Below are 25773 nucleotides of genomic sequence, written 5' to 3' on the forward strand. Positions count from 1 at the left end.
CCTATCTCCCGGAGTCTGTCCAGAGTCAGCTGCACCTCTCCTCTCTTGAGGTCCGAGCCACAGGGGGAAAAGATGAACCTTCCCTGCGGGGGGCGGACAAATTCCAATGTGTAGCCGTGTTTTATGGTATCCAGGACCCACTGGTCCGAGGTGATCCGTGCCCACTCCGCTTAGAAATACGTTAGTCGGTCCCCAATCCTGGGGACAGGGGAGTGGGCGAGACTGGCATCATTGTGAAGACTTGGTATAGGGGTTCCCGGTTCCGGGAGTAGTGCGTGCGGGCCGATGCCCGCGGAAGGCGCGCAACCAGGGCTGGTATTAACACATTAGGCATGCCTTCTTCTGTACTCTGCTGAGGCCTGTTACCTGTCATGCTCTTAGGGCCCACTGACATCTCTCCCAGATCCGTGGTTTCCTTACAATAATAATCAGTTATTTGGCCAGTCTTATCTATCAAATTCCCATTTTATAACACAATGAAAGGATACCAAAATTATTTTGGACAAAAATAAAAAAGCATTGCCGGAGTGGGATTTGGCAGAGCGGGCAGACTGAGTTCTAGCAGAGAGAAACCGTCGCCATAGGCACTCACTAGGCCCCCCCCCCCCCAATGTTATTTTAAGTAATATTTTTACCACAGAAGACTGTACTTTGAATGTGTTTTTTCAAGTAAAATCTGCTATAAATGCATACATTTTATTGGTAGTCTTCTAAATAAGGGTCATTAATTTTAGAGGTGGGCAATATCATCAAGCATTCACCAACAAAAGTTATTCTTCCCTCCTTGGAACCAAGGCAAATACCATCACAGGGAACTTCAGTCTGACTCTCAGTCCCGGAATAACAAGGACACTTCTGTATGATCTATGCTATCAATCATGTAATGGTTATTTTTTTTAGCCTCTTTTTACCATTTGCAGATCTGCTTTGCTTTTTGTAAAACAGAACTGCAGAAAGAGCTACCAGTCAATTTTTTTTTCCCCACAAAAAGAATTATCTTATTTACATTGGGATAACTAAATCAGTCTCTTGGCTCAGAGGGCTTCATAACAGTTTGACTGTTAAGCACATATGAGCAGCGTTCTGGCTGAAAAAGGGGGCAAGACATATCTGCAAGCAGGTTTGATCCTATTTTGGCACTAGCCATGTGGATTTTCAAGAGATCTACCATGTGCTATTAGTATGACAATGAACAGTTAGTGGAAAAAATGGTTCCTTGGTACTAGGTGGATGATCACAGCTATGCATATTTGTAATAAAGAGTTATTATGTTATTCCCATTTTCTTTGCAAAGTTACTGAAACATTTTATAAATGGTATATTAAGTATTTAAAATATGTGCTATACATTAATTCAATGTTTGAACTTTTATATAGATTTTTATGTCTATTTTTATTCTATAATTTTGTTATATTTAAGTACTGAGAAATTGGAAGGGAATGGTTAATAGAACGGAAAATGTCATAATGCCTCTATATCGCTCCATGGTGAGACCACACCTTGAATACTGTGTACAATTCTGGTCACCGCATCTCAAAAAAGATATGGTTGCGATGGAGAAGGTACAGAGAAGGGCAACCAAAATGATAAAGGGGATGGAACAGCTTCCCTATGAGGAAAGGCTGAAGAGGTTAGAGTTGTTCAGCTTGGAGAAGAGACGGCTGAGGGGGGATATGATAGAGGTCTTTAAGATCATGAGAGGTCTTGACGAGTAGATGTGGCTCGGTTATTTTCACTTTCGAATAATAGAAGGACTAGGGGGCATTCCATGAAGTTAGCAAGTAGCACATTTAAGACTAATCGGAGAAAATTCTTTTTCACTCAACGCACAATAAAGCTCTGGAATTTGTTGCCAGAGGATGTGGTTAGTGCAGTTAGTGTGGCTGGGTTCAAAAAAGGTTTGGATAAGTTCTTGGAGAAGTCCATTAATGGCTATCAATCAATTTTACTTAGGGAATAGCCACTGCTATTAATTGCATCAGTAGCATGGGATCTTCTTAGTGTTTGGGTAATTGCCAGGTTCTTGTGGCCTGGTTTTGGCCTCTGTTGGAAACAGGATACTGGGCTTGATGGACCCTTGGTCTGACCCAGCATGGCAATTTCTTATGTTCTTATAAATACAAATTTTAATTTTTATGTAATCGGATACCCATGGCTAGTATAGATAAAAATCCCTGGGGCCAATATTTTTCCACAATCTGCCCCTGTCATTTGTTTGTTTTTAAAGCTCCTGATCTGAGCCTATAAGTAGTGTAGGTAGCTTGTTAAATCTGGCATGGCTGAAAATGCCGTGGCAGGGCAGTCAGAGTCATTGTGTGCTGGCACTTAGTGACTAAATTTAGGACCCATGGCTGGATTTAAGATTATAGATCCCATGGACAAGGGCCTAGGGGTGTTGGGTTACATCCCTGGAAATCAGAGAGCAGCAGGGAAAGTCCCAGTTTTTGGATGCTTTCAGAATGTGGCACCCTAGGCCATGTTAAGGCCCATGATTGCAAGGCTCCAGAAGGTTCCCTGGTGCCTGGCTCCGGCCAGAACCTTTGCTGCAACGACTGGGCTGAAGTGAGCTGGATTGTAGTACAGCGGAAAAATGCCTAGATTGTTGTGATTAAAAACTCGGGGTGCTTGATCCCAGCCCTGGTTCTGATTAAGAAAGGAGGAAGAAGAAACTGCTAGGGCAAATCGTCTCTATTCCTCCTAAAAACGCTTTAAGAATCCAAATCTAAGACCCAAGAATATTCACACTCCGCTACCGAGCCATGTTCATCAGAGTCCATATGGAACCGAATAGTTAGTTTTGACCTATTTTAGTCCGCTTTCTCTACGAGGAAGGCCAGCCCTTTCTTAATTAAGCAAAGAACATTTGTTTTCTGATCTGGCAGACGCGAAGTACCTCTTTTATATCGCCACAGGTTTACGTCCCTCCTCCGGGAAGAACTCCATTTCCCAGCGCGCCTTTGGCGGAAGTGCCCGGCTCAGAGAGTGACGTGTCGCAATGGCGCTGCGCGGGTAATTCGGAAGGTGTAACAATTTCCCGCGAACTCGCGCTTCCTGTTACCCCTTTCCCTCACCGGAGACGCCAGTTCGGGACATGGCTTGCGCGGATGACGAGCCCGAGTGGCCTAAGGGTCTGCCGCAGCTGAAGGTGAATGCTGGCAGAGTTCGGTTGCAATGGGTGTCTTTTAAATCGTCCTCTTTCTTACAGCAGGTTCCTAGGTTGTCCGGGCCTGCAGGGCGTGGAAAGGTTATGGGGCAGAGTAAGGAATTCATTCCTTACTCACGATGGCAGTTTCCTTGCTACATATGTAGGCTTTTGTTATGTTTATTTACATTTCTAGTTTGCCTTTCTTGTACCAAAGAATAAGACACACCAAAGCGATTTCCAAAAAAAAGTACATTACTATATCTTAAGATTCACTTTTGTATTTTTAATCTGTTTAGCTGGCACCTAAAGATCTTGTAAAGTGGGAGATGTTCTAACCTGTTGGTAGTACAAAGGCGTGACACCCGGAGATCTTTTCCACCAATACCTACCTGTGTGTGATATGTACAAAAATTCAGACTGTTAAGTGCTCGTTGGGTGATCTCGTCCTGTCAGAGCTTGCTCCAGCCCTCTTTCTATCGATTATGATGGGAGACGAGGGGTGCCAGGTGAAATATGAAGTATGCTGACCTTTCCTTGGGATTCTAGCTCCCTCCCAAACAAGCCATAGCAGTGACAGTGTTCAGTAGGGACCACAGCTTCCTTCCTTCTGACGCTCATCTTAGCTGTTACTGTAGGGCGAGGGCTGGGATTCTTATTATAGGTTGTAATTAAATGAGCTTATGGGAATCGCTTGCTTTAATACTGTATGACATATATTTGGCAGTTTTATTTTGTATGTAATTTTAAGTTATTATGGTATCCAAAGTGCACTTCTTGCATGGCAACAGCCAAAATGCTAGCATACTATAATTAAATAAGCTTTATTATTAAATGGGCCAGATCAACGCTACTAAAGCTATAAACCACATAGCACTGCTGCTTTTAGGACTAATAGCTTCTTTGTACTAACAGTAATAGATATTTACTTACAAAAAAAGTGTCACTGGCTAAACAACACTATCCAACCATACACCACACAAAGAACTCTCAGATCCTCCAACACAGGTCTCCTCTCCATCCCAAATCTTAAAAATGCTCACCTCAACGCAACACGCAAACGAGCTATTACAATAGCTGGCCCTACCCTGTGGAACTCCCTCCCCACACATCTCAGAAACGAACCCTCACCACAAGTCTTTAAAAAAACAGCTCAAAACATGGCTGTTCATAAAAGCCTTCCCTCCTGATTCCCAACCTCCTCAAATGCTTGTTCTTGAAAGCCTTCCCACTTGATTCCTAACCTGCACTAACGCATAACACCCCCTCTCACAACCACCCCCACCTATTCCCCCTTCCCCCCCTTCACCTCCCCTCCCTCCACCGACCCCATTCCCACTCCCTCCTTTCCCTTCCACATCCCCTGACACCCTATCTATTTCGTAACCAAGTCATATTGTATATAGGTTATATGCTACAAATTTATATTCACATTTATTTGTATTCAACTATTACAAAGTTTTTTATTTCAATTGTTTAATTGTTATCTTGTTACAATGTAAAATAGGGCAGATCTCGCCCTATTCAACCTGTTACCTGGAAACCGATGTGATATCTCGATCGAATGTCGGTATACAAAATAAATAAATAAATAAAAAAATGTACAAATACATATCACTTTATGTAGGCTACACAAGCTAAAACGTGCTTTTATCAGGGACCAGTTCAATATACAAATGGTAGCGCTGCCATGCAGAAAACCTCGTCTTGATTCATGAACCCCATTTATGTTGATCAAGCCAGCAGGGAGTGGAGATGCCACAAATTGAATATAAATATTTCACATTTTTCTAGAGAAACCAGAACAATATATTCTATACTGTTTCTTATGATCTGTTTCTAAGTAAATTATTTCATATATTAATTTATTACCTGCCTTTTTGAATAAGAAATACACTCAAGGTAGGATAGAATAGCAGCAGTCAGATCAGTAGCAACTTTACAGTAGAATAAGATGCACAATAAGGACTGATTGAACTAGTATATAAATCAATAATAATGTAACAACTATAATGCCTAAACTTAAATATCTAAGCTTCAAACAAATGCATAAAAATCTCAATGGTAGCAGCTTAATAGAAACATAAAAATGACGGCAGAAGAAGGCCAATCGGTCCATCCAGTCTGCAAGCTTCACACTTCTTTTTTCTCATACTTATCTGTTTCTCTTGGCTCTTAGTAATCTTAGGTTCTATTTCCCTTTCACCCGCACTATTAATGTAGAGAGCAGTGATGGAGCTGCTTCCAAGTGAAATATTAAGTTTGATTAGTTGGGTAAGCGACAGCATAGCTCTCTGCCGTTGAAGCAGAGAGCAATGCTGGATATGCATGAAGTATTAGTTTTTCTTCTTCCCTGCCGTTGAAGCAGGGAGCTATATGCTGGATATGCATTGAAAGTGAAGTATGCCTTGAAAGTCACATTAACTATCATCAAATATTGAAAAGCCTAATAACTGGTAATTGAATAAGCCTAATAATTGGTAATACATATAGCCCATGAACCCATCCCTGTTTTTTTTTGTTTTGTTTTGCTTTTTTCTTTTTTTAATTGGGAGATGGCAGCCCTCCATCCTTCCGCTCCGTGAAGGTGGAACACCAACCACTGGCATCCCGCTCCGTGAATGCCTCTGTGGCTACTGCCGCTCCGTGCAGTGTTTTGCTGCCTGCTCTTTATATGCGTCCTCTAGACCTGATGGATCCACAGTGTTTATCCCACGCCCCTTTGAAGTGCTTCACAGTTTTGGACTTCACCACTTCCTCCGGAAGGGCATTCCAGGCATCCACCACTCTCTCCGTGAAGAAATACTTCCTGACATTGGTTCTTAGTCTTCCTCCTTGGAGCCTCAGCTCGTGACCTCTGGTTCTGCTGACTTTTTTCTGATGGAAAAGGTTTGTCGTTGTCTTTGGATCGTTAAAGTTTTTCAAGTATCTGAAAGTCTGAATCATATCAGAAGAAGGTGCAAACAGTGAGGAAATAGAAATAAATCAACAATGACTAACCAGTTACACTTGTATAACAAATCATTTTATTAAGTACCTTTTATTACACTGCAGACTAGGAATACTTTGTTCTGAATCACACACTATGTCTTGTAACGCTTTGAACCCATGTCTTCAGGAATTGGAACTCTATTATAATTGCTAGGCTAGAATGCCAACACCAGTCTTCTTGCTATGAATACTGTTTTGTTGATTGTATGTGCTGTTTTGGTATTTATTTACCTTTTGAAAAGAACTGAAAAATGTTTTTTCCTTCTCTGTATTACAGGTGGTAGATGATCTGTTGCGATGCGGAATTTGCTTTGATTATTTCAACATTGCAATGATCATACCTCAGTGTTCACATAACTGTAAGTATTATGACATTTGATCTGCAGTGAGGCAGATAATCCAAATAATAAATACATTGATATTGTGACAAAAATAATAAAACATACAGCAAATCAGCATATTATCAAATCAGGTCTTATTCTTAGATCAGTCCACCTGAAAGTGTTTTTCATAAATAAGACCATGAGAAATGCCATGATGGATCAGACCAAGGTCTGTTGGGACCAGCATCTTGTTTCCAATAGTGGTTAGTCTGAATCGCAAGAACCTGACATCCCAAAAAGTAAATCTATTTCTGGTTACTTACTTCCAGGGATAGCAATAGCTTTCTTTATTCTATCTAGCTGCTAACATTTTTTGGATTTTTCTTACAGTTATTTGTCCAAACCTTTTTTAAACTCTGCTAAGCTAGTTGCCTTGACATGTCCTCTCGCAATAGATTCCACAGCTTGATTGTATGTAGCGTGACAAAAGTATTTTCTATGATTTGTTTTAAATCTGTTGATTGTCGATTCTAAAACAAGGGGTCCTTCCATGAAACTATTTAAAAAGTAAAATAACCAGCCTTTCTTTACTCATTCCACTCCACTCATGATTTTATAAACTTCTGTCATGTCCCTTCTCAGCCACCTCATTTTTAAACTGAAGAGCCTTAACTTGTGTAGCCTCTCATCTTAAAAGGAATGGGCAGGCTCTCCTATCATTTTTGAGTCCTTCTCCGCATCTATTCTAATTCTGCTATGTCTTTGAAATGGAGCGACCAGAGCTGCACACAATACCCAATGTGTGTTCATACTATGGATCAATAGAGAGGCAATATATTTTCCATTTTATTATCCATTCCTTTTCGGATCAATTTCTAACATTCTATTCACTTTTTTGACTGCCATTGCTACATATTGTGCTGAGGATTTCATTGTATTGTCCATAAGGACACCAAGGTCCTTTTCCTGGGTGGTGATTCCTAATACAGAATCCAGCATTGTGTACCTGTAGCTGGGATTATTTTTCCCTATGTGCCTCACTTTCATGTTTCCACATTAAATTTCATTTGCCATGCAGATGTGCAATCTCGTCTCACAAGGTCCTTTTGCAGTTTCTCACAATCTACTGCTGTTTTAACAGTTTTGAATAATTTTGTGTCTGCAAATTTGGTCACCTCGCTTGTCTCCTTTCCAGATCATTTTTAAATATGTTAAATAGTTCCAGTACTCATCTCTGTGGTACTCCCAATAATGACCTTTCTTCATTTGAAAAACCGACCATTTTGTTATCCTCTGCCTTTAAACCAATTACCAGTCCACAATAGGACCCTGCCTTCTATCCCATGAATTTTTAAATTAATGATAAATATCTCATTGGGGACTATAACAGGTCACTGCCTGGGCCCTGAGAAACCTCTTGAGAGTTCTCCACAACAGATGCTTAGAAGCAGCTACTTGCGGAAAAAAATCACTTTATTCCAAGTGCCAGCCATTACTTTATACTTGGGACTTTCACTTCCTTTTGAGACACCAGGGTTTCTGCATGTAGGGCATTAGAGCTGTCCTGGAACATGGATGCTGTAAAAGATATTGCTGGGAGTAGATTCTAGGGAGTCCTGGGGTCATGAGCTGGTCTTCAGTTATTTGTGCAATGTATATTGCACAAATAATACTCCCCTAGCTTCTTCAGTTTGTGGGACCCCTCTCCCCGTGCCTGATTCATCACAGGGACTTTAATCAAATGCCGTCTGAAAATCCAAATACACTTATCAACCATCTCACCTTTACATCTTCAAAAAAGTCTAAAAAAAAAAATTGATAAAGACTTCAATTTGCTAAAACCATATTGATTCTTCCCCCATTAAGCCAGGTCTTTCTATATGGCCAGTGATTTTGTTTTTAAAAATAGCTTCTGCCATTTTGCCTGGCACAGATGTCAGGCTCACGGGTCTATAATTTCTTGGGTTATCTCTGGAGCCCTCCTCCAGTCCTCCGATATTATAAATGATTTGGCTACAGGTTACTAGTAACAGGTTTGCAGTTTCATACTTGAGTTCTTTTAGGACTCTGGGGTAGATCCCATCCAGTCCTGGTAATTTATTACTCTGCAGTTTGTCGCTTTGTTCTCTTACATCCTCCTTTATCACAGAGATTTGCTGTAGTTGGTCAGAATCATTACCGATAAAGAATACATTCAGATTTTCTGCTATTTACCCCTCAGACATCTTGCAGCACAACTGATGTTTTGCTTTGAATATGCTTGAAAAAGGTTTTATTCGTTTTTTTTCATTCTCTGGCAAGCTTCTTCTCTAATTCTCTCTTGGCCTGTTTTACTGTTTTATATCTAACTCATCAGTACTTATACTCTTGGCTGTTTTATTTTATTTTTTAAACTTCAATTCTGCACATATCCAAAAGTTTATGGGGCATAACAATGTGCACAGTCATAATAATAATAATAATAATAATACTCAGTCAAACATAAAGTTATAAACCAAAGTTAAAAATGGCATAAAATATCTTAAAGGAACAACATAAAAGTACCTTTAAAAGAACTAAAAAATGAAATATTCAAAGTGTTACTAAAAAAAATACCTCCTCATCAAGGAAACTTTGCAAGGTTTTATGTGCAGTTTTCAAAAAGTAGGTTTCACTGCCTTTTTAAAAGTTGAACTGCATGTCATTGATCTTATAATGGGAATAATCAACCCAAATCAAGAACGCTAGGTTTTGCTAGACACAAAGGGGTAGATATTTACAAGCCATTTAGACTGGTAACTCACATCTAAATGACTTAAACAGCATATTGAGCCTTTTATCTGGCTAAATCATAATTTAGCTGGTTATAAAAGGGGCGTTTTGGGAAGGGGTCCCATTATCCGGCTAAGTTATCCAGCCTCGTGGGGCCGTATAACTTGAGACTTGTCTGGATATATTGGAAAAAAAAAAAGGTATGTATCGGTTAAGTTACGGACAAGAAAAAAAGAATCTCAATGTGGCCTATCCCCTCACCTCCCTCCCATCTGAGTTGCAAAAGCCCTCTGGGGCAGACCTTTCCACGCCCCAAAAATGGCCCATTTAATTAAAATACCTACAGTACCTGAATGTAAACCGATGTGATATCTCAGATCGAATGTCGGTATATAAAAAAAAATAAAATAAAAATGTAATAGCTCTGGGAGAACCCCCTCCCTCTCCTCCACCCTCTGCTCCAACTTCCCCTTAAATTCACAAGTTTTAAATTTTGCTGCCCTCTGAATTACCCCCTCACTGCCCAGTACCTTTATTTAAAGTTGATGGCCAGCATTGCAGTAGCCTTCAACCGCGATCTGGGCCCAGGGCTTCTGGGGATGCTACTGTCTAGCAGTGCTACCTGTAGCCGGATAACTTGTCTGTTAAACATCCTACTGAACATGGACCCCAAAGAAAACTCATACAAAGCCAATGAGCTCGAGGTATCAGCAAGCCAGTCGGTGTGCCCTGTTGTGCGTGGGACACCTGGTCTTATCATTCATTAAGCAAGGCTCACAATGGTAATCTATTCATCTTGATTTGGGTGGTATATTCCCATTTTTTTTCTTTGATTTTCATGTATGAGACTCTACTGGCTCTTCTGTTTGCTGTAATTGATTTTATGTTAGGAAGTTCATTCCATAGCTGGGGACCGATTTATAGAGAAGGATTGATCATGTCCTTCTCTCAGATGGACTGTTCGAAAAGAGGGGACCTGCAGTAGGTGTCAGTTGGCAGAGTGTAGAGCCCAAGGAGGAATGTAAAATTTTAAGATTGCATTTATCGAAGGTGAGCTATTAAAATGTAACAACTTAAAAACCAGTAGTAAAATTTTGAAGTTAATGCGCCAGGGCACAGGGATCCAGTGCAAAGAATAAAGTGACGGATTTATGTCTTCACAAGGGTTGGTATTAATCAGCATCCTGGTAGCAAAGTTTTTTATATCAATTGAAAAGCCTTTATTGCAGGTTTGTGCCAGCGGCCACTCTGCCAGTCACAATCCGGCTGGATTTCTCTGGTTACATAGGAAACTGAATCACTGTTTAAGCCTCTGGGGGATGCTTTCCCACAGTCCCACTGCCCGACTCCTATTTCCGTTGTTCCCAATTCCACCCTTGGAGGCTCCCCAGGTCAGGTACTCCAGTCTCTGTTGCCCATACTTCACCCCATTCCTTCCAGAGTGTCAGGGCTATAGGTTCAAATCCTCTCACCCCAGTTGGTGAGCTGGGCGTAAGCACATAGCCCCAGGTTATCCTGGTAGCTTAAAGTCTCTATAGCTTTGCTTTATCAAACCACATCAGTCTCAAACTCATACCATACCAAAGCAATTCTCACCTTAATCCTCCTGCACGCCGCTCACAGTTGCTTCCTGCACAGCCTAAGCTTAGCTGCACTCTGTGGGCCTGGTTCTTAGGGAACCAGACCCTTCTGCTACCGTAGTCTGCAGCTGGGGGTTTGTGCTTTCCCTTTTACTAGGGTTGCAACTACATCCACCCCACGGCAGTGTTCACTTAAATCTCCTGACCTGCAGTCTCCATGAGTGTGTCCTCTTCTGGAGGGTCTCCATCACTCCTCTCCCAAGTCCATCGGCTCCGCCTCGTCCTTAGAGCTGCTGAACACCTCCACCTCCTCTGTCTCTTCATCTGGTTCTAGTAGTACTCCTTCCTGTTCCTGGCCCACCCCTCCTTCAGACAAGCTCTCACCCTTCTCCCACCATGTCCTTCTCTCTCTACCTCTTGATAGGGCAAAATCTGGGAAGTTCCTCCCACTCCAGAACCCCTGTGCCCTCTAGGAGTTAGAGCCCACCTTCTTGTAATCACCAGGGGAATATAATGCCCATCACACTATCAACAGAGAATTTCAGGAGTCTGTCCCTTTCAGGATAAGGGCTTATTAAATAGTCCTAAAACCTTGTGTGGGCAACAAAGGTTTCAGTCTATGCAACACTCTTAGCTTTGCAAAAGAAGATTCAGCTGTGGAGCTAATGTGTGGTTTCATTGTTAACTCATGATCTAGTATTAACCCTGAAGTTCCGAACGGTGGTTGACACTTGGAAAGAAAAATTCTCAAAATTGAAAGCTGATGGAGCATCTGATAATGGCAGCCTGCTTAAAATACGGATTTCAGAGTTTTGAAGATTTTAAAGCAAAGTGATTATGGGAGAGCCAAGATCTAATGGAGGAAAAGCAGATACTTAATAAGCCATTTATTGCAGCCCAGGATGATTGTTTTGGTATAAAAAAACCCAAAAACTGTGTCGTCAGCATTCAGTTTGTAATTAGCTCCCAGGCAAACTATTAATTTACAAAAGGTGGGGGGACAGATAAATATTAAAGAATACAGCTGATAATGCATAACCTTGGGGTACACCAGAGGAAATACTGGGCCAACTAGAAGAAGATGTGGCAATATAGTTTATAGTTTATTAGATTTTTTTATACCGCCGTATTGGCGTTAGCCTTCACAGCGGTTTACAATATACACATTGGAAATACAGTAAAACAGTTCAATAAAAGATGACAGCTAAAATTAGTTAAAAGCACACACAAGTATTTTAGCTGTACAAGTAAAGATAAAATTATAGATGGCTATTCCTCAATATGGTATTCAAGGGGAAAGTTAAGACAAATTAAAACAAAATAATAAACATGCATAAAATATCAATAGATGCCTGTTGCAATTGGTCAGAGATAAGAAGAAAACCATCTGAGAACAGCTCATGCCATACTAATCTCCTCAATACGTTTGAGAAGAATGGAATGACTCAGTGTCAAATGCGGCAGATACATCTAGCAAAACCACGACCTAAGAATCCGTGATGGCAACTGCACCTGATAGTATCAAAACTTGATAAAAATAAAGTTTCAGTACTGTAGAGTTTGCGAAAACCCAGTTGAAATTGATCCCACACATCATGCTGAACTAGGAAATCGTCAGGCTGAGAGAGAGTACTGCACATTTCACTTGTTTTGGAAAGAAAAGGAAGAGAGGAGATTGGCTGGTAAATTATGTAGCAAAGGATGTAGCATAGGCTTTTTTTTTTTTTTTTTAAACAAAGGGCGAACAGATCCACTGGTGGTAAACCTTCTGAAAGAGAGAGGGTGTATCTTTAGTAAGGGTATAAAGTCTGTACGTAAGACCTTCACTAGAGCTGGAGGGAATCTATTTAGTACGCTGTAAGCAGAGTTTAATTTCACAAAGATAGATCCAGCTTCAGAACTAGCAACCTCTGAAAAGGAATCCCAAAGAGAAGGGGCTCTGGGGGAAACAAAGGGGTGAGGGACATTATCTCAGTTTTTGGCCACTTTATCCTCAAAGAAGATGGCAAAATTCTCAAATTCATCAGCGTTCAGTAAAGTATCAGATGTTTTAGATTTGGAGTGGGGTGAAGTGAGCTTTTTAACCAAATGAAATAATTCCCTGGAATTGTTACCTAGAGCAGTGGTTCCCAAACCTGTTCTGGAGGACCCCCAGCCAGTCAGGTTTTCCGGATACCCACAAGGCATATACATGATAAATTTGCATGCACTGTCTCCATAGTATGCAAATCTATCTCATGCATATTCATTGTGGATATCCTGAAAACCTGACTGGTTAGGGGTCCCCCAGGACAGGTTTGGGAATCTCTGATCTAGAGCATTGATTTTAACTGAAAACCCCCCCTTTTTTTTTTAAAGCAGCATCAAATTGTGCTTTATAAACTACTAAACAGTTTTTATAAAGTTCCAAATCAGATTGTGATTTGGTGCGATGCCACCTTCATTCTCTCTTCATAACATATTTTTATGTTCTTTAAGTGAAGAGGAGAACCAAGGAGCATTACCACAACGCTTAGGATAAATCAAGTGCTCAGGAGCCAGCTCGTCATATGTGTCCTTTAGAGACTCTTGGAAACCTAACTGCTTCATTGATATTAGTTAGGTTGTAGTTTGGGTATTAAAAGGTCTTGAAACATAATAGGATCAACATTCTTATGTACTTTAAATGAAAGAGTAGAGGGCTTGTTTAAAAAAAAAAAAAAAAAAAAAAAAAAGCCTTGCAGACAATAGATATTTTACAGGAAATTAAAAGTGACCAAGGGACTTGGTCAGTCTTTGCCTAGGATGGGATTTGAGAAGTAAAAACAGAAGGGACAAAAATCAACATATGCCCTAATCTGTGGGAGGGATTCTTCACTATGTGCAGACATAGCTCAATAAAAGCTTTTGCAGATTGATGTAAAGGGTGGAAATCCAGATGCATATTAAAATCACCGAGCACTATGGTAGAATATGGGTTAAATTTGGCATAAGATAAAAACTCAGTCACAGGGAAGGGATTGTGGACAATAAGAGACAGATATTTAGATTGTGATGCAAGAAGCAAGGTCTTAAAAGGAGGCATTAAATCACAGGGCAACAATTTAAAAACCAGTGGAATGGTTTGTATATAATTAAAGTCCCCCCTCCCCCCATGTGCCAAAAAGGATGGGGTTTGGAAAAGGCCTAATAGCCCAGGGGGCACAATTCATTTAAAAGGACATTGTCCACGTTAGTGAGCCAGGAATTGCTGATGCATATGTAGCTGGAGATCTGTCCTGAATAAGATTAAAAAAAACCAGGATACTTACGAGAAACAGACTGTGCATTAACTAAGAGGAGATTAAATGCCTGAGATTCCTGTGTGACATATAAAAGTTCCGTCTTAACTGGAACCAAACAGCGAGGGCTTGGGGAAAGAATGTGAAATTTAAAATGACTGAGAGCAGTACCTTCCTTGGCCAGTGATTGTTGGAATCTGGAGCGCCGCTTGGGGATGCGTAATAAACAATGGAAAAAAGAAAAAAAAAAGATCCCGTAAAAAGTTCAGACTTTGAATAAAGAATTCATTGTGTGCTTCGAGGTGCACACGAAGGGGCAGGTCCCTTTGTTGCGCTGCTTCATGTGCGCGCCCGTCAGGCGTTGCTGGCCTGCTTAAATGTCCATTCCTTTAGATGAAGTCACGGGGGTGGGACCGATGAGACAGAGGAACTGAGGAAACCAGGGAGACTTCAGCAGCTAAGTGGAGAAACAGAGTTTCCTAAAAGTGGAAGTAAGGAGGAGGCTGGGACCTCTGTGGTGAGCAAACTAATGGAATTGCCGCTAAAACAGAGGATAGTGCAATTTATTAATCCAATGGATTGCAAAATCCGAGGCAGCCTGGTTTTACCAGAGGTAAATCTTATCAGACAAATCTGATCTATTTCTTTGTTTGGGAGATCAGAGAGTTGGATCAAGAGTGCACCCTAAACATAGTGCACTTGGGTTTCAGCAAGGCCTTCGACTAATAAATAAATTGTGCGCTCTTGGTATGGATCCTAGAGAGACTGACTGGGTTAGAAACTGGCTGAGTGGGAGGCGAAGAAGGATAGTGGTAAATGGGAGTTTTCTCTGAAGAGGGGGTTGTTACTAGTAGTTTGCCTCAGGCATCGGTCCTTGGACTGCTTCTTTTCAACATTTTTGTGAGCGACATAACAGAAGGTTTGTCAGGAAGGTTTGTCTTTTTGCTGATGATACCAAAAATTAACAAGGTAGACAGCCAGGAAGGAGTGGGAAAACATGAGGAGGGACCTAGTGACATTGGAGGAATGGTCTGAGGTCTGTCAGCTAAGATTTAATGCTAAAAATGCAGAGTAATGCATTTAGGATGCAAAAACCCAAGGGAAAGGTTACAGTATTGGAGCTGAAATTTTTTCTAAGCACAAAGAAAGAGCGGGATCTGGGGGTAATTGTATCTGATGATCTTAAGATAGCCAAATAGATGGATAAAGTGATGATAAAAGCTAGAAATATGGTTGTCTGCATAGGCAGAGGAATGGTCAGTAGAAAAAAGGTGATATTGCTTCTATGTAGGTCCTTCCTGAGATCTCACTTGGAATACTGTGTACAGTTTCGGAGACAGGATGGAGGCAGTCTAGAGGGTGGCTGCTAAAATAGTCAGTGGTCTTTATTCTAAAGCAGCGATTCTCAACCGGTGTGTTGCCAAGCGCAGGCAGGTGTGTCGCGGCTCTGGTATCCCACTGCCCCGGTTGTGCTTCCCTTCTCCCCAGGGGCGGATTGGCCTATGTGTGGATCGGTCATTCACAGTGGGCCAATGCAGTTGGTTGCAGAGGGAAGCTGCATGCCACCACGGCTAAAGAGCGGAGAGACGCTGCATACCGCCACTGGAGGCCAGGCCGTCAGCAGCAGAAGAGCGGATGCCAGACTTATTGGGCCGAGCAATGAGAAGAGGCTCTATGTGAGAGAAGAAACTTGCTTGTGTGTGTGAGTGACCGACTGACAAAGCAGGAGGGTAGGCTATCTAAGAAAGCCGTTGAGGCAACAATGTGGATTAGAAGCCAAAAGATAGTCCAAGTATGAGCTTTATTTGAATGGAGACACAAATTTTGTACATGTGCCCGACTCAGGCCGAGTTTCGCCCTGCATGGGGCTCTCAGGGGCTGTATATAGATGGTCACAATATGTATGAGTAAATAGTGCACAAAATATCCGATAATCTGGAGGTATTGGTGAGTCAAGTAATAAAGTATTGTCTGCGCTCGTGGACTATCTTTTGGCATCTAATCCACTTTGTGTGTGTGTGAGTGGCAGCTTTGTGTGTGTGTGTGGTAGAATGGGAGCGAGAGCATTTGTGTGTGATTGAGAGCTTCTATGTAAGTGAGAGAGAGACTGCTCAGGGAGGTGATGTGTCTGAGAGAGAGAGACTGGCCAAGAAGATGACTGGATGGGCATGAGAAACAGACTGGTCAGGGAGGTGACGAGTGTGTGAGACAGTGTGTGAGTAACTGGTTCTGGGCCCTAAGGAAGAGGACTATGAGGACAGAGCTTCAGCAGCCACTGCTGCTTCTGGTGAGTGCTATTGGCCTGCAAGGGAAAGGAGTAGGAGAGTTGCTGGAGAGGGTAAGTAAAGGTGGCTTTTGATGTTTATTTTTCTTGATTGACTGCCATTTTAAATTATTGGGTATTATGTGAAGTCTGCTGTTTTTGAAATATTTTATTGGTATTTGGACAATTTTAAATAATTTTTGAGTTTTAATTGTTAGATGATATTCTGTTCCTCAGCTGTTTTGTAACATTTATTAGGATAGCTTTACAATTATTTCTGTGTGGGGTTCTAGAGCAGTTTGGCTTGTTTTCCTAATAGGAAGTGTATTGGTGTTTAGGGCCTGGTTTAATATTTGTAGTATTACCTTTTCATAGATAGGGTTGTTACTGTTTGAGTGTGTTCCATAATACAGGTGTAACTTTGTGCGGGTTAGTTTGTGTGCATTATTGCAGATCCTGGGACTATGTTAGATACTATATTTATCTTCCCATTTCTCCAGGTTTGCACTGCAAGCAGAGTAACTGTTTTGGGTTTCCTTTCCAGTTTTTGTCTCCATATTTATGTTGTGGTCTTTCTGTCCTTGGTGAAGATCAGCTTTATGTGTGTGACCGAGGTGAGGTATTTTACTAGCATGTAGGTATTTGTATCAATCTTATTTGTTGTGTTTTCTCAATAGGATGTGCATTAGTGGTAAATTACTGTCTTTTAATAAGGAAGGCTATTGTGCCTGGTAGTAAAGGGAGTTTGTTTTGCTTTTACTGAGATGTCATCAGAATATCTTTTTTTGTATGGTGAGTTGTACGGGTAATGTCCTAGTTCTGCTCTGCACCCATTGTTGGGGGTCGAGGGGGTTCCTGAGGATACAGACTGTATGTTTATATTTAGCCCCGTGATGGTCACATTTCAGTGTGTCATGCATGTGAGAACCATCTGTCAGGGGTGTCCCAGCTGAAGAAAGTTTGAGAACCACTGCACGATGTGAAAAAAATGGATTGTAAGTGCTCTTTGCATGATCTCGCTCCGTCAGAGCCTGTCCCAGCTCCTTTACTGTCAGTTAGAATGGGAGAAGAGGGGTGCCTGGTAAGCCAGCCATTGCAGTGACGGTGCTCAGTTGGGGCCACGGCTTCCTTCAGAACCCAGCCTGAGTGGTTCCTGACTCTTACCCTAGCGGTTACTGTTGGGCGAGGGCTGGGATTCTTTTTATAGGTTGCAATTAAATGTTCTGATGGGACTTGCTTGCTTTAATACTGTATGGCATGTATTTGGCAATGTTTTATTTTGTTAGTAATTTTAAGTTAGTCATTGATTTATTTCTAGTTCCTCACTGTTTGCATCTTCTTCTATTAAGTTGCTACCATTGAGATGTTTATGTATTATTTTTAAGTTTAGGCATTACGGTTGTTTCATTATTGTTGATTTATATATTAGTTCAATTCAGTTCTTTCCTCCTGTGCATCTTATTCTGTTATAAAGTTGCTACTGATCTCTGATTGCTGCTATTCTACTCCACCTTCTATAAACGTTAAAAGAATATTTACATAAGACTTCTTCATACAAATGTAACACCACACGATATTATCAGTCATGATGGTCAGCATATGGTGGGCTTGTTCTAACAGCTTTTTTTTTTTTTAGCAAAGAAACTTTGGTGGAATTAGAAGGCAGTAGTGTTGAAAAATGACTAGGCCCTGCTAGAATACACGAAAAAGGATGTTGCCAGCGCATCTCCATGGCCTCGCCATTCATAGGGGAGTAATACGAAAACCCTGGCATAACACTGTTTGTGTGTGTGGGTTTTTTTTTTTAATTTTGGAGATTAATTTTTGGATTTTCATGAGTACCCAGGTCTCTTAGCTGCCACTCTGCTGAAGATATCCATTTGCCACATAGCTATATTTTTTCCTCTGCTCTTCAAAGACTTCCAGCTTATAGTCCAACACTGGCTCTTTCAAACCGCAAAGGTTGGTCTTTTTACAGCTTTCTGAGTTTAGAATAATCCCCCATTTCTTTCAAGTAGGTCTCACCATTTGACAGCCTGTAGCCATAGGTTTTGGCCTCACCAACACAAAAACTGCACACGTTAGGATAATGGGCGCTCAATTCTAGTGTGCGTTTTACTGCATCAGCCCTTTAGATGCTGTCAAAAAGAAACTTAAAACATGGCTATTCAGCCAAGCCTTCCCGGCCATGTAATTCTTCCTCACTTGCAACTTCTCTCTCTCAAGTAAACTTTCCATGCGGACACCACAACCCAGTTTATCTCCGTTGTTTTATCCAGTTCTCATCCCATCCACTCTGAGATGATTTGTATTTAAGTTATTTTATAAGGTTTATGTTATGTTATAATCCGTTTTAATGTTGAAAGCCATCTCTGTTCTTTGTATCGCCCTGAGTGAATGCTTTTGTTGTATTGTAAACCGTTGTGATATGTATTTTTTACATGAACGTCGGTATAGAAAAGCCAAAAATAAATAAATAAATAGATTGTAAGCCCTCAAGGGATAGGGAAATACCTACAGTAACTGCATGTAATCTGCTTTGAAGGGCCAAAAAAGTAGAATATAAATAAAATACACAAATACAGGGATGTACTAGTCTGCGGGGATTTCACTCGTCAGTTCCCCTAAATAATCACCCAAGGGGAGGGTTCCATTTCTTTCCCGCTGAGGAAAATCTGAGCCTGTGTCGAAATACCGGCAAATCTCTTGCAAACATTTTATTATAATTAAAAATATTTATATTTTGCTTATAACAAGATCCTGTGCTAAGCAGATTATAATTAGTATAACACACAAAACAAAAAAAAAGACAAAAGTTATTAAACAGTCAGATATATAAGTAACTTCTTTGTCTATCAGCATGTACAGTTGTAAACAAGCTGTGTTGGTGTTACCCAACAGTGTGCACTTTTGAATGCCTCCAGGACACGTGCTCAGTGTCAGTCAATAATATCGCACAATAGCTTATACTTGGGGGGGGGGGAGAGAGGGAAACAAGTATATATTGAGCTTGTAGGGTCTCTTATGATGCTTGTAGTAGGCAGTTTTGTGTTTTGTTTTTTTTTGTTTTTTGATTGAATTTCCCCCACAGCGAATTTAAAACTAGCTTCGTGATTTGACGTTTAGCGGAATTTACTCTAATCTGGTCTGCATTGTAAAAACAGTCCTTTTTCATAGATATCCACTATAGACCGGTTTTTGTTTTTCAGTGTTGCTACAACAGCCTGGAAATCCTGATGCCTCCTGCTTTTAACCCCGGTGCATGATTATGGAGTCTGAAATCAGACTCTCAGAGTTTTGTTCAAAGTGCCAGATTTCAAAGATTTCAGTGGCTACATATCCGTTTTGCAATTGCTTCATCCATCTCCAGGGAACACTAAGTCCTTGACCAGGCCTTCTCGTTGTCCGCGTGGATGCACTGAGCACATATAGCATAGAGGGGAACCTAAACTTTGTACAAGTGCTGAACAGTAACGCTGGGAAAAAGAGCTCTTGTGGAGGATACACTTTGACTTTAATGATTCCAAACTAATCTGAGGGATCTGAATTTATTATAAAAGATTCGGGGGTAGTTTATCGGATATACTTTTATTTTTTTATTTTTTTAACAAAAGGCTGGTAAAATCAAATAGTATATTTTTTCTTCCTTGCTTTTGCTTTGTTGTACATGCATATGGTGTTTGTTCTACCCCCCCCCTTAAAAAAAAAAGGGCGTCTCAAGTTACCAGAAACTCCAGTAATGAGGCATTGGCCAGGAAGGCCATGCAGGAGCTGTCTGTTTTTACCATCCTGTTCCATTCGTGTTCCCAGGTGTTTATGGCCTTATACTATTATCTTTTAAGGAAATCTGCCTTAATTTGCGTTTTGTAGTTGAGGAAACCCAAAGGTGGCGCTTACAGGGTTCTGTGCCAGGAAAAATAGGGGAAAGTGTTCTAAGCATCAAAATCACAGAACATATAGAGAGACATGGTTTAATGGAACACAGTCAGCATGGCTTTACCCAAGGCAAGTCTTGCCTCACAAATCTGCTTCACTGTTTTGAAGGAGTGTAAACCGAAATGATATGTAACTTTGCTACATGAATTGCGGTATATAAAAATGTAAAATAAATAAATGGCAAAAATGTAATTGGACTTGTGCCCCCATGTTTCTTGCATATGTTTGTTTGTCGTGAAATATGTATCGCTTCAAGGTTTGCAGCTTATCTATCCTCGTCGTAAACAGTGGTTCCTCTCTTCTGTGTATGAATTGCATTTATCGGACAATATTTTACACAGTCAACCTTTTTTTTTTTTTTTTTTTTTTTTGCAGCCAGGGCCATTTGCTATTCTAAACGTTGTTCATCCTGTAGTCAGGACATCTCTGCCGCATGCTGTCATCTATGCGAGTTTCCATCAAAGAAAGATAGCAAGCAGCTTACAATTATGATCGTGTCTGTCTGGCTTCCAGCAAAAGTTATAAAGGTTTTGTACCCTGAAGATCTTTCTACTCAAGTTTGATACAATCTGTGTGGTACCTAGCACTATCATTGCTGACAACCTGGATGAGCAGCATTGTAGGTTGAGGATTTTCGGCAATCTGTCCATAATGTCTGGACAGCATGTCTGTTCAGCAGATGAATGCCTCCATGCCCCTCCGAAGCAGGTCACCAACCACAATTATCCTCTACCTTCTAGGTACTTGGTTGTGCCTGCAGCGCACAGCATTGCCATCTGGACACAGATTTTATTGTTAGTGACACAGAAACATCCAGTTGTCATGTCGTCAGATACTTTTTGTGAAATATTTCTTTGAAGCCAGGCATTTTGCCTTACTATAAATGCTTATCTATCTGCTTGAGGTACTAGTAACAGGACCCCCTTCCTGTCTCTAACCAGCTTGACTGCTGTAGCACCATCTGTGTTAGCAGTGGGAAACCAGGTGGATCTCATATTGAGAGAGATTGCATGAGTCTGTACTGCCCTGATTTTGTAGGATTCCTGGATTAGCTCATCCTCTCCACCATTAGACTGTAAGCCTGTGGGCCCTACACTGGCAAAAAATAAGGATTCTTCAAGCTAGGGTATAAGTAACCAATATTCACAGCCAGATACAGTTAGGATGCTTTAGTTCTGAAGGGTTGTGTCCACAGACAGAATGTAGATATATATTTTTTTAATTGCTATTTCATGGCACCTCAGTCCAAATTGCAATTAACCATGGGATTATTTTTGTCCCATTGGTAGGGGTGGGTCAAGCAAAGTGAGGGATGATATGGCACCCGCTGTCCCCAACTCCCCCAAGGCATGGCACAAGTCAAATCATTGAGAAGGCCAAGGATGTTACCTTGAAGTCTGACCCTTGTAGTGATTTGAAATCCTGGGCAAGGGGAAAAGCAGAGGTCAGAGTTCCCAGAGAAATGACAGTGTGTTAGTGATGATATTTCTAGGAAGCTGCCAACCCTGCCACCTGCCTCTCACATTTGCCCCTCTGAAGAAGTGGGCGATGAGTGAATGGTGGTGGGAGGGGGTCTGTGTATGGTGGACTCTCTCTTCAGGTCAGTGCCAAGGGTATTAGGTGCCCTTGGCGAATTTTAAAGCCTTGTGCTGCCTGCTTTGCAGCCCTTGCCACACGATTAAAATTTGTGCATTTATGATAGATTTTGCGAGAAAAAGGACATCCATAGTCTTCTGAGGTAAAAATATCACATGTGTATTATGTTTACCTGTATTATTGTGGTGCCAACCAGAAAACCCTGCAAAACGTTACTTGGAATCCATATGGTATTAGGCATATTGTAAACCGAATTGCAATTACAATATAGTAAAACTCCTATATTAAATAGCACTAAAAGCTAGCACTTAGAACAGTAACAACTATACCTATAAAAACATAACACTGCCAAAATTATACCAGACCCTAACACATCAGGATAACTCCTAATAGGAAGACGGAACAAGCCAGGATGCTATAGATCCCTACAGAGAAACTATATACATAGCAGAACATGGATCCTCACCTAATATAGAATAAAATGACTATAAACAGAAATGCGCAGGCAAAAATAGATCTGGAAACCACAAGAAGCTAAACTCTGTATGCAGTGCAACAATGGAAAAACAAACATCTTTCCTCCTAAAACAATAATAACATTTAAAAACCCTACATAAATCATAGAAGTAAAACTATACTAATAGAATAAGTATTTCAGATCAGCTGATGAACAGATCATTCAATAATTAAAACACAACATCTTTTAAAAGTTCTCAAAAACCAATAAAATATTTCAAAACAATAGACACATCAAATAACACCCCAATAATTAATTAAAAAAAAAAAATTCCCTGCTCGCCATACCTGGGTTCCTTTGATTTCCAGTCAACCTGAGGTTGTCCTGGATTGGGGAAAGAGGGGCTGCATGCATTTTATAATTCTTTTTCTTTCTCTCTCTCTCTCTCACACATGCACACAGTGGCTCAAATATACCCCGTCTCCCAAACCGACTCTCTCTCACATATGCATACAGGCGCTTTTGCACTGATCATGGACACAGACTCGCACATACAGACATTCACACATACATAAACGCTCTCTTATACACACAGGTGCGTACAAGCACCTTTCTCTCTTTCATACTCATACAGACATGCACACAGGCTCTTTCATATATACACACACATATATACAGGATCTCACTGTTTCTTACATTGTATTGGAGTTAGGAATTAGGATGTGAAGAACTTTGGTGTTAACAAGGAGGGCCAGGTAACCCCATATGTCAAATGGATTGCTGCCAAGGGACAAAAATATACTGCTTACTTATATACAGTGAAATGTTATAAGCTAACTGTTTTAGTTAGTAACGGCGAAACGGTAAGGTGCGGTAGAAAGAGGTGCATTAGTGCTTGGCGCACCCGCGTTTGCCGCATGCACAGTCTGGATCACATTCCGCTCGATAGTGTATTTAAATGGCATGCAAATGCAAGCTGCGTCCAACGCGCCTCCATGAAGCGCAATCCATTTTACTGTATAGGCGCTATAAAGCGCCTATACAGTATCCTGGGTGCGCTGGTACCTGTAATTTCAAATGTCATTTCAAATGACGCATGCCGTGACCTCTGACGTCCAGCCAGGCGCTCAGGTCACGGTGTGCGTTCATGCACCCTTGCCGGCGCGGGCTGCTGGAAGCCGCCTTGCGATCCGCCCCGGGCTGCTTTCGCTCTCCCGGGGGCAGCTGGCGGCGAAAGCGGTACCTCGCTCATGCGCCTTCACTGCTTGAGCGCCCAAATTGGACGTGCGTTCATGCACCTTCGCCGGCGGGGCTGCTGGAAGCTGCTTTCGCCGCCGGCTCCCCCGGGAGGCAGGGGAGCCGCGGTGGGCACCTCGGGAGGAGGGGAGAGAGGACTGGGGCTGCTGGAAGCATGCAGTAAGTTTACTTTTGTTACAATTTCTATTTGCTTTAATAACATGTCGAGTTGATTTTCGCCCCGCGCCTTGCTTCGGGAGGGGGGGAGAGAGGACTGGCAATCCCCGATGCCCGAGCGTAGGAGAACCAGGCCACACCATGTTACTCGCTTGCTCCAACCCACCCACTTATTTGACCGGAGCCTGCCTATTGCTGTCACATCCCTCTAACGCCAGGGTCAGGGTAGGCGGTAAATTAGCAGGTTAAAGACGCAGCAAAACAGTTGGTTAAAAAGGCGATAATCGGGCCGCACGTTACTGTATGGGAGGGAATAGCTAATCCGATCGTTTACATATATACATGCCGTGGGCGGAAAGGGATACGCGTCGATTTAAAGAAGCGGTAAGGATTGGTAAAAACGGATAGTGAATCGCGGGTTAGACTTACCCGGCCAAATTGTGGGTACAAAGCGGGTTAGACAGGATAACCGCGGCCGCGCTTTACTGTATCGGCCTGTAAGTAATTTATGCAAGCAGTAATTATGTGAGGGATTAGATGTCAAGGACAGTTCTCTGTGCCTGCCCATGTGTAAATTAAGTTAACAGGTTCTGAGTTGGCCAGGCAGAGAATCAGTTTTCCGTATGCCTATGTACATCTGTCTGTGTGTGGCTCTAAATTCATCAATAGTCAGAAATAATCCCATAACATTCCCCCATTTGTAAGTTCTCATCTGATTCAGGCATTTTAGGCCAAGCCTTCTGGAAGTATGGACCATGGCCTTTCCCTTCCTCTCTCTTCCATTGTGCCCATGAGCCAGCTCATAGATGTTGCTCGTGCACAGTAGATGAGCCTTTTTTTCAGGGACTGTAAGTACTTTTTCACAGCATCTGTTCCCCCACCCACCTGGGGGAACAGAAATTGGGCTTGGGAATTGAACCCAGGTCTTCTGCTTAGTACATCTCTCGAGCCATCAGGCCATCCCTAGCTTCAGCCAAAACGACATGGAGATGACGATAATTCTCCGCCAAACCTTTTAAAATACTTACCTGAAATCCCAAATCTTCATATTAGTAAATTTCCTAACTTTTAGAGAAATAAGCTAAGGAGTTTAATCTTTAAATGCAATCCTAAACCTCACCTTTCATCCCAGGATTTTCCTATGCCCAGGGTGTGCTGGGTCAAGATTCCCAAACATGTCAGAATGTTGGCTATTTTGTTCTGGGTTTTAAGTGAGATGGATCTATTTTGACACAGCCCCTGTCATAGTCTTTTTGAGAGAGGATTCCTTCTTTAGTACAGGGAGCAGCTTACATGTTAACTTTGTCAGCCTGTTTTCATGTTCTTGCTTGTGTAATGGTTTTTTTTTGGTAAGTATGGTTCACGTTCATGTAAAAAAAAAAAAAAAAAAATTATTTCCTTGTTGTGAAAGAGCTGTTTATTTCCAAATAAATCTTGTTTAAGACATGCTTGCTTTTGCATTAATAGGCAGGTAGCTGAGTCACTTGTATTAAAAAAAAAAAAAAAAAAGAAATAATAGAAATGAAAAGTTACTTGTGACAGTAATGTCTTTCTTGCTTAACTTATTTGCTTGAGGGCTCTGTTTAAAGTACATTTTCTTCAGGGCTGGATGACTTGGGCACTAGAGCTTTCACCTGCGAGTTACTTTGGAGAATGGACACAGAAAGATAACTTTAACCTCCAGCATGCTGGTTCAGATATACAGAACTAGAAGTTACCTGTTCTTCCGGTGCTCATTTGGATGTCGTGTGAAATGAGTTGGTTGTCTCAGTACTGTTCCCAGAGAGGATGGCTGGCTGTCTAAGCAGGGAAATATTGGATTTTGCCCTTGTTAGTTTATTGGTGGCACGAGTGGTTGGTTGAGGCCTCTCGTGGTCTGCTGCTTTTGTACCTCATCTTCATGAAACATAATGATATTGCAGATATTTTGACTGTCAGTGTTGCTAAGTAGGACTTCAGTACCTGGCTATGAAAACTGGGTACTTCAGTGACGAAGGGAAGACCATTTTCAGATCCTTTAACCAGATAAACGGGCACATCTGGAGGTTGCCCTTCTGCGGG

The 25773-nt window shown here is 41.4% G+C and overlaps 1 protein-coding gene and 1 long non-coding RNA gene across 8 annotated transcripts in view; one reads left to right on the forward strand and one right to left on the reverse strand.

Annotated features, from left to right (window-relative positions):
* The window catches only part of LOC115091284, a 119231-nt gene extending 116265 nt beyond the window's left edge, over positions 1-2966 (reverse strand). For both annotated transcript variants that reach the window (XR_003856660.1, XR_003856661.1), the window contains exon 1: positions 2894-2966. This is a non-coding gene — a long non-coding RNA (uncharacterized LOC115091284). The remainder of the gene's footprint in view (positions 1-2893) is intronic.
* The window catches only part of RAD18 (RAD18 E3 ubiquitin protein ligase), a 320686-nt gene continuing 297856 nt past the window's right edge, over positions 2944-25773 (forward strand). For 4 of the 6 annotated variants that reach the window (XM_029601443.1, XM_029601441.1, XM_029601440.1 and 1 more), the window contains exons 1-2: positions 2944-3145; positions 6411-6492. In XM_029601443.1, coding sequence (XP_029457303.1) covers positions 3092-3145; positions 6411-6492 — 136 coding nt within the window. In that variant the 5' untranslated portion in view covers positions 2944-3091. Of the gene's footprint in view, positions 3146-5989; positions 6032-6410; positions 6493-25773 lie in introns of those variants that run through there. The other 2 variants (XM_029601442.1, XM_029601447.1) reach the window with 2 other exon arrangements.

This window comes from Rhinatrema bivittatum, chromosome 4 (genome assembly GCF_901001135.1).
Source record: "Rhinatrema bivittatum chromosome 4, aRhiBiv1.1, whole genome shotgun sequence".
In the NCBI taxonomy this organism is placed as follows: domain Eukaryota; kingdom Metazoa; phylum Chordata; class Amphibia; order Gymnophiona; family Rhinatrematidae; genus Rhinatrema; species Rhinatrema bivittatum.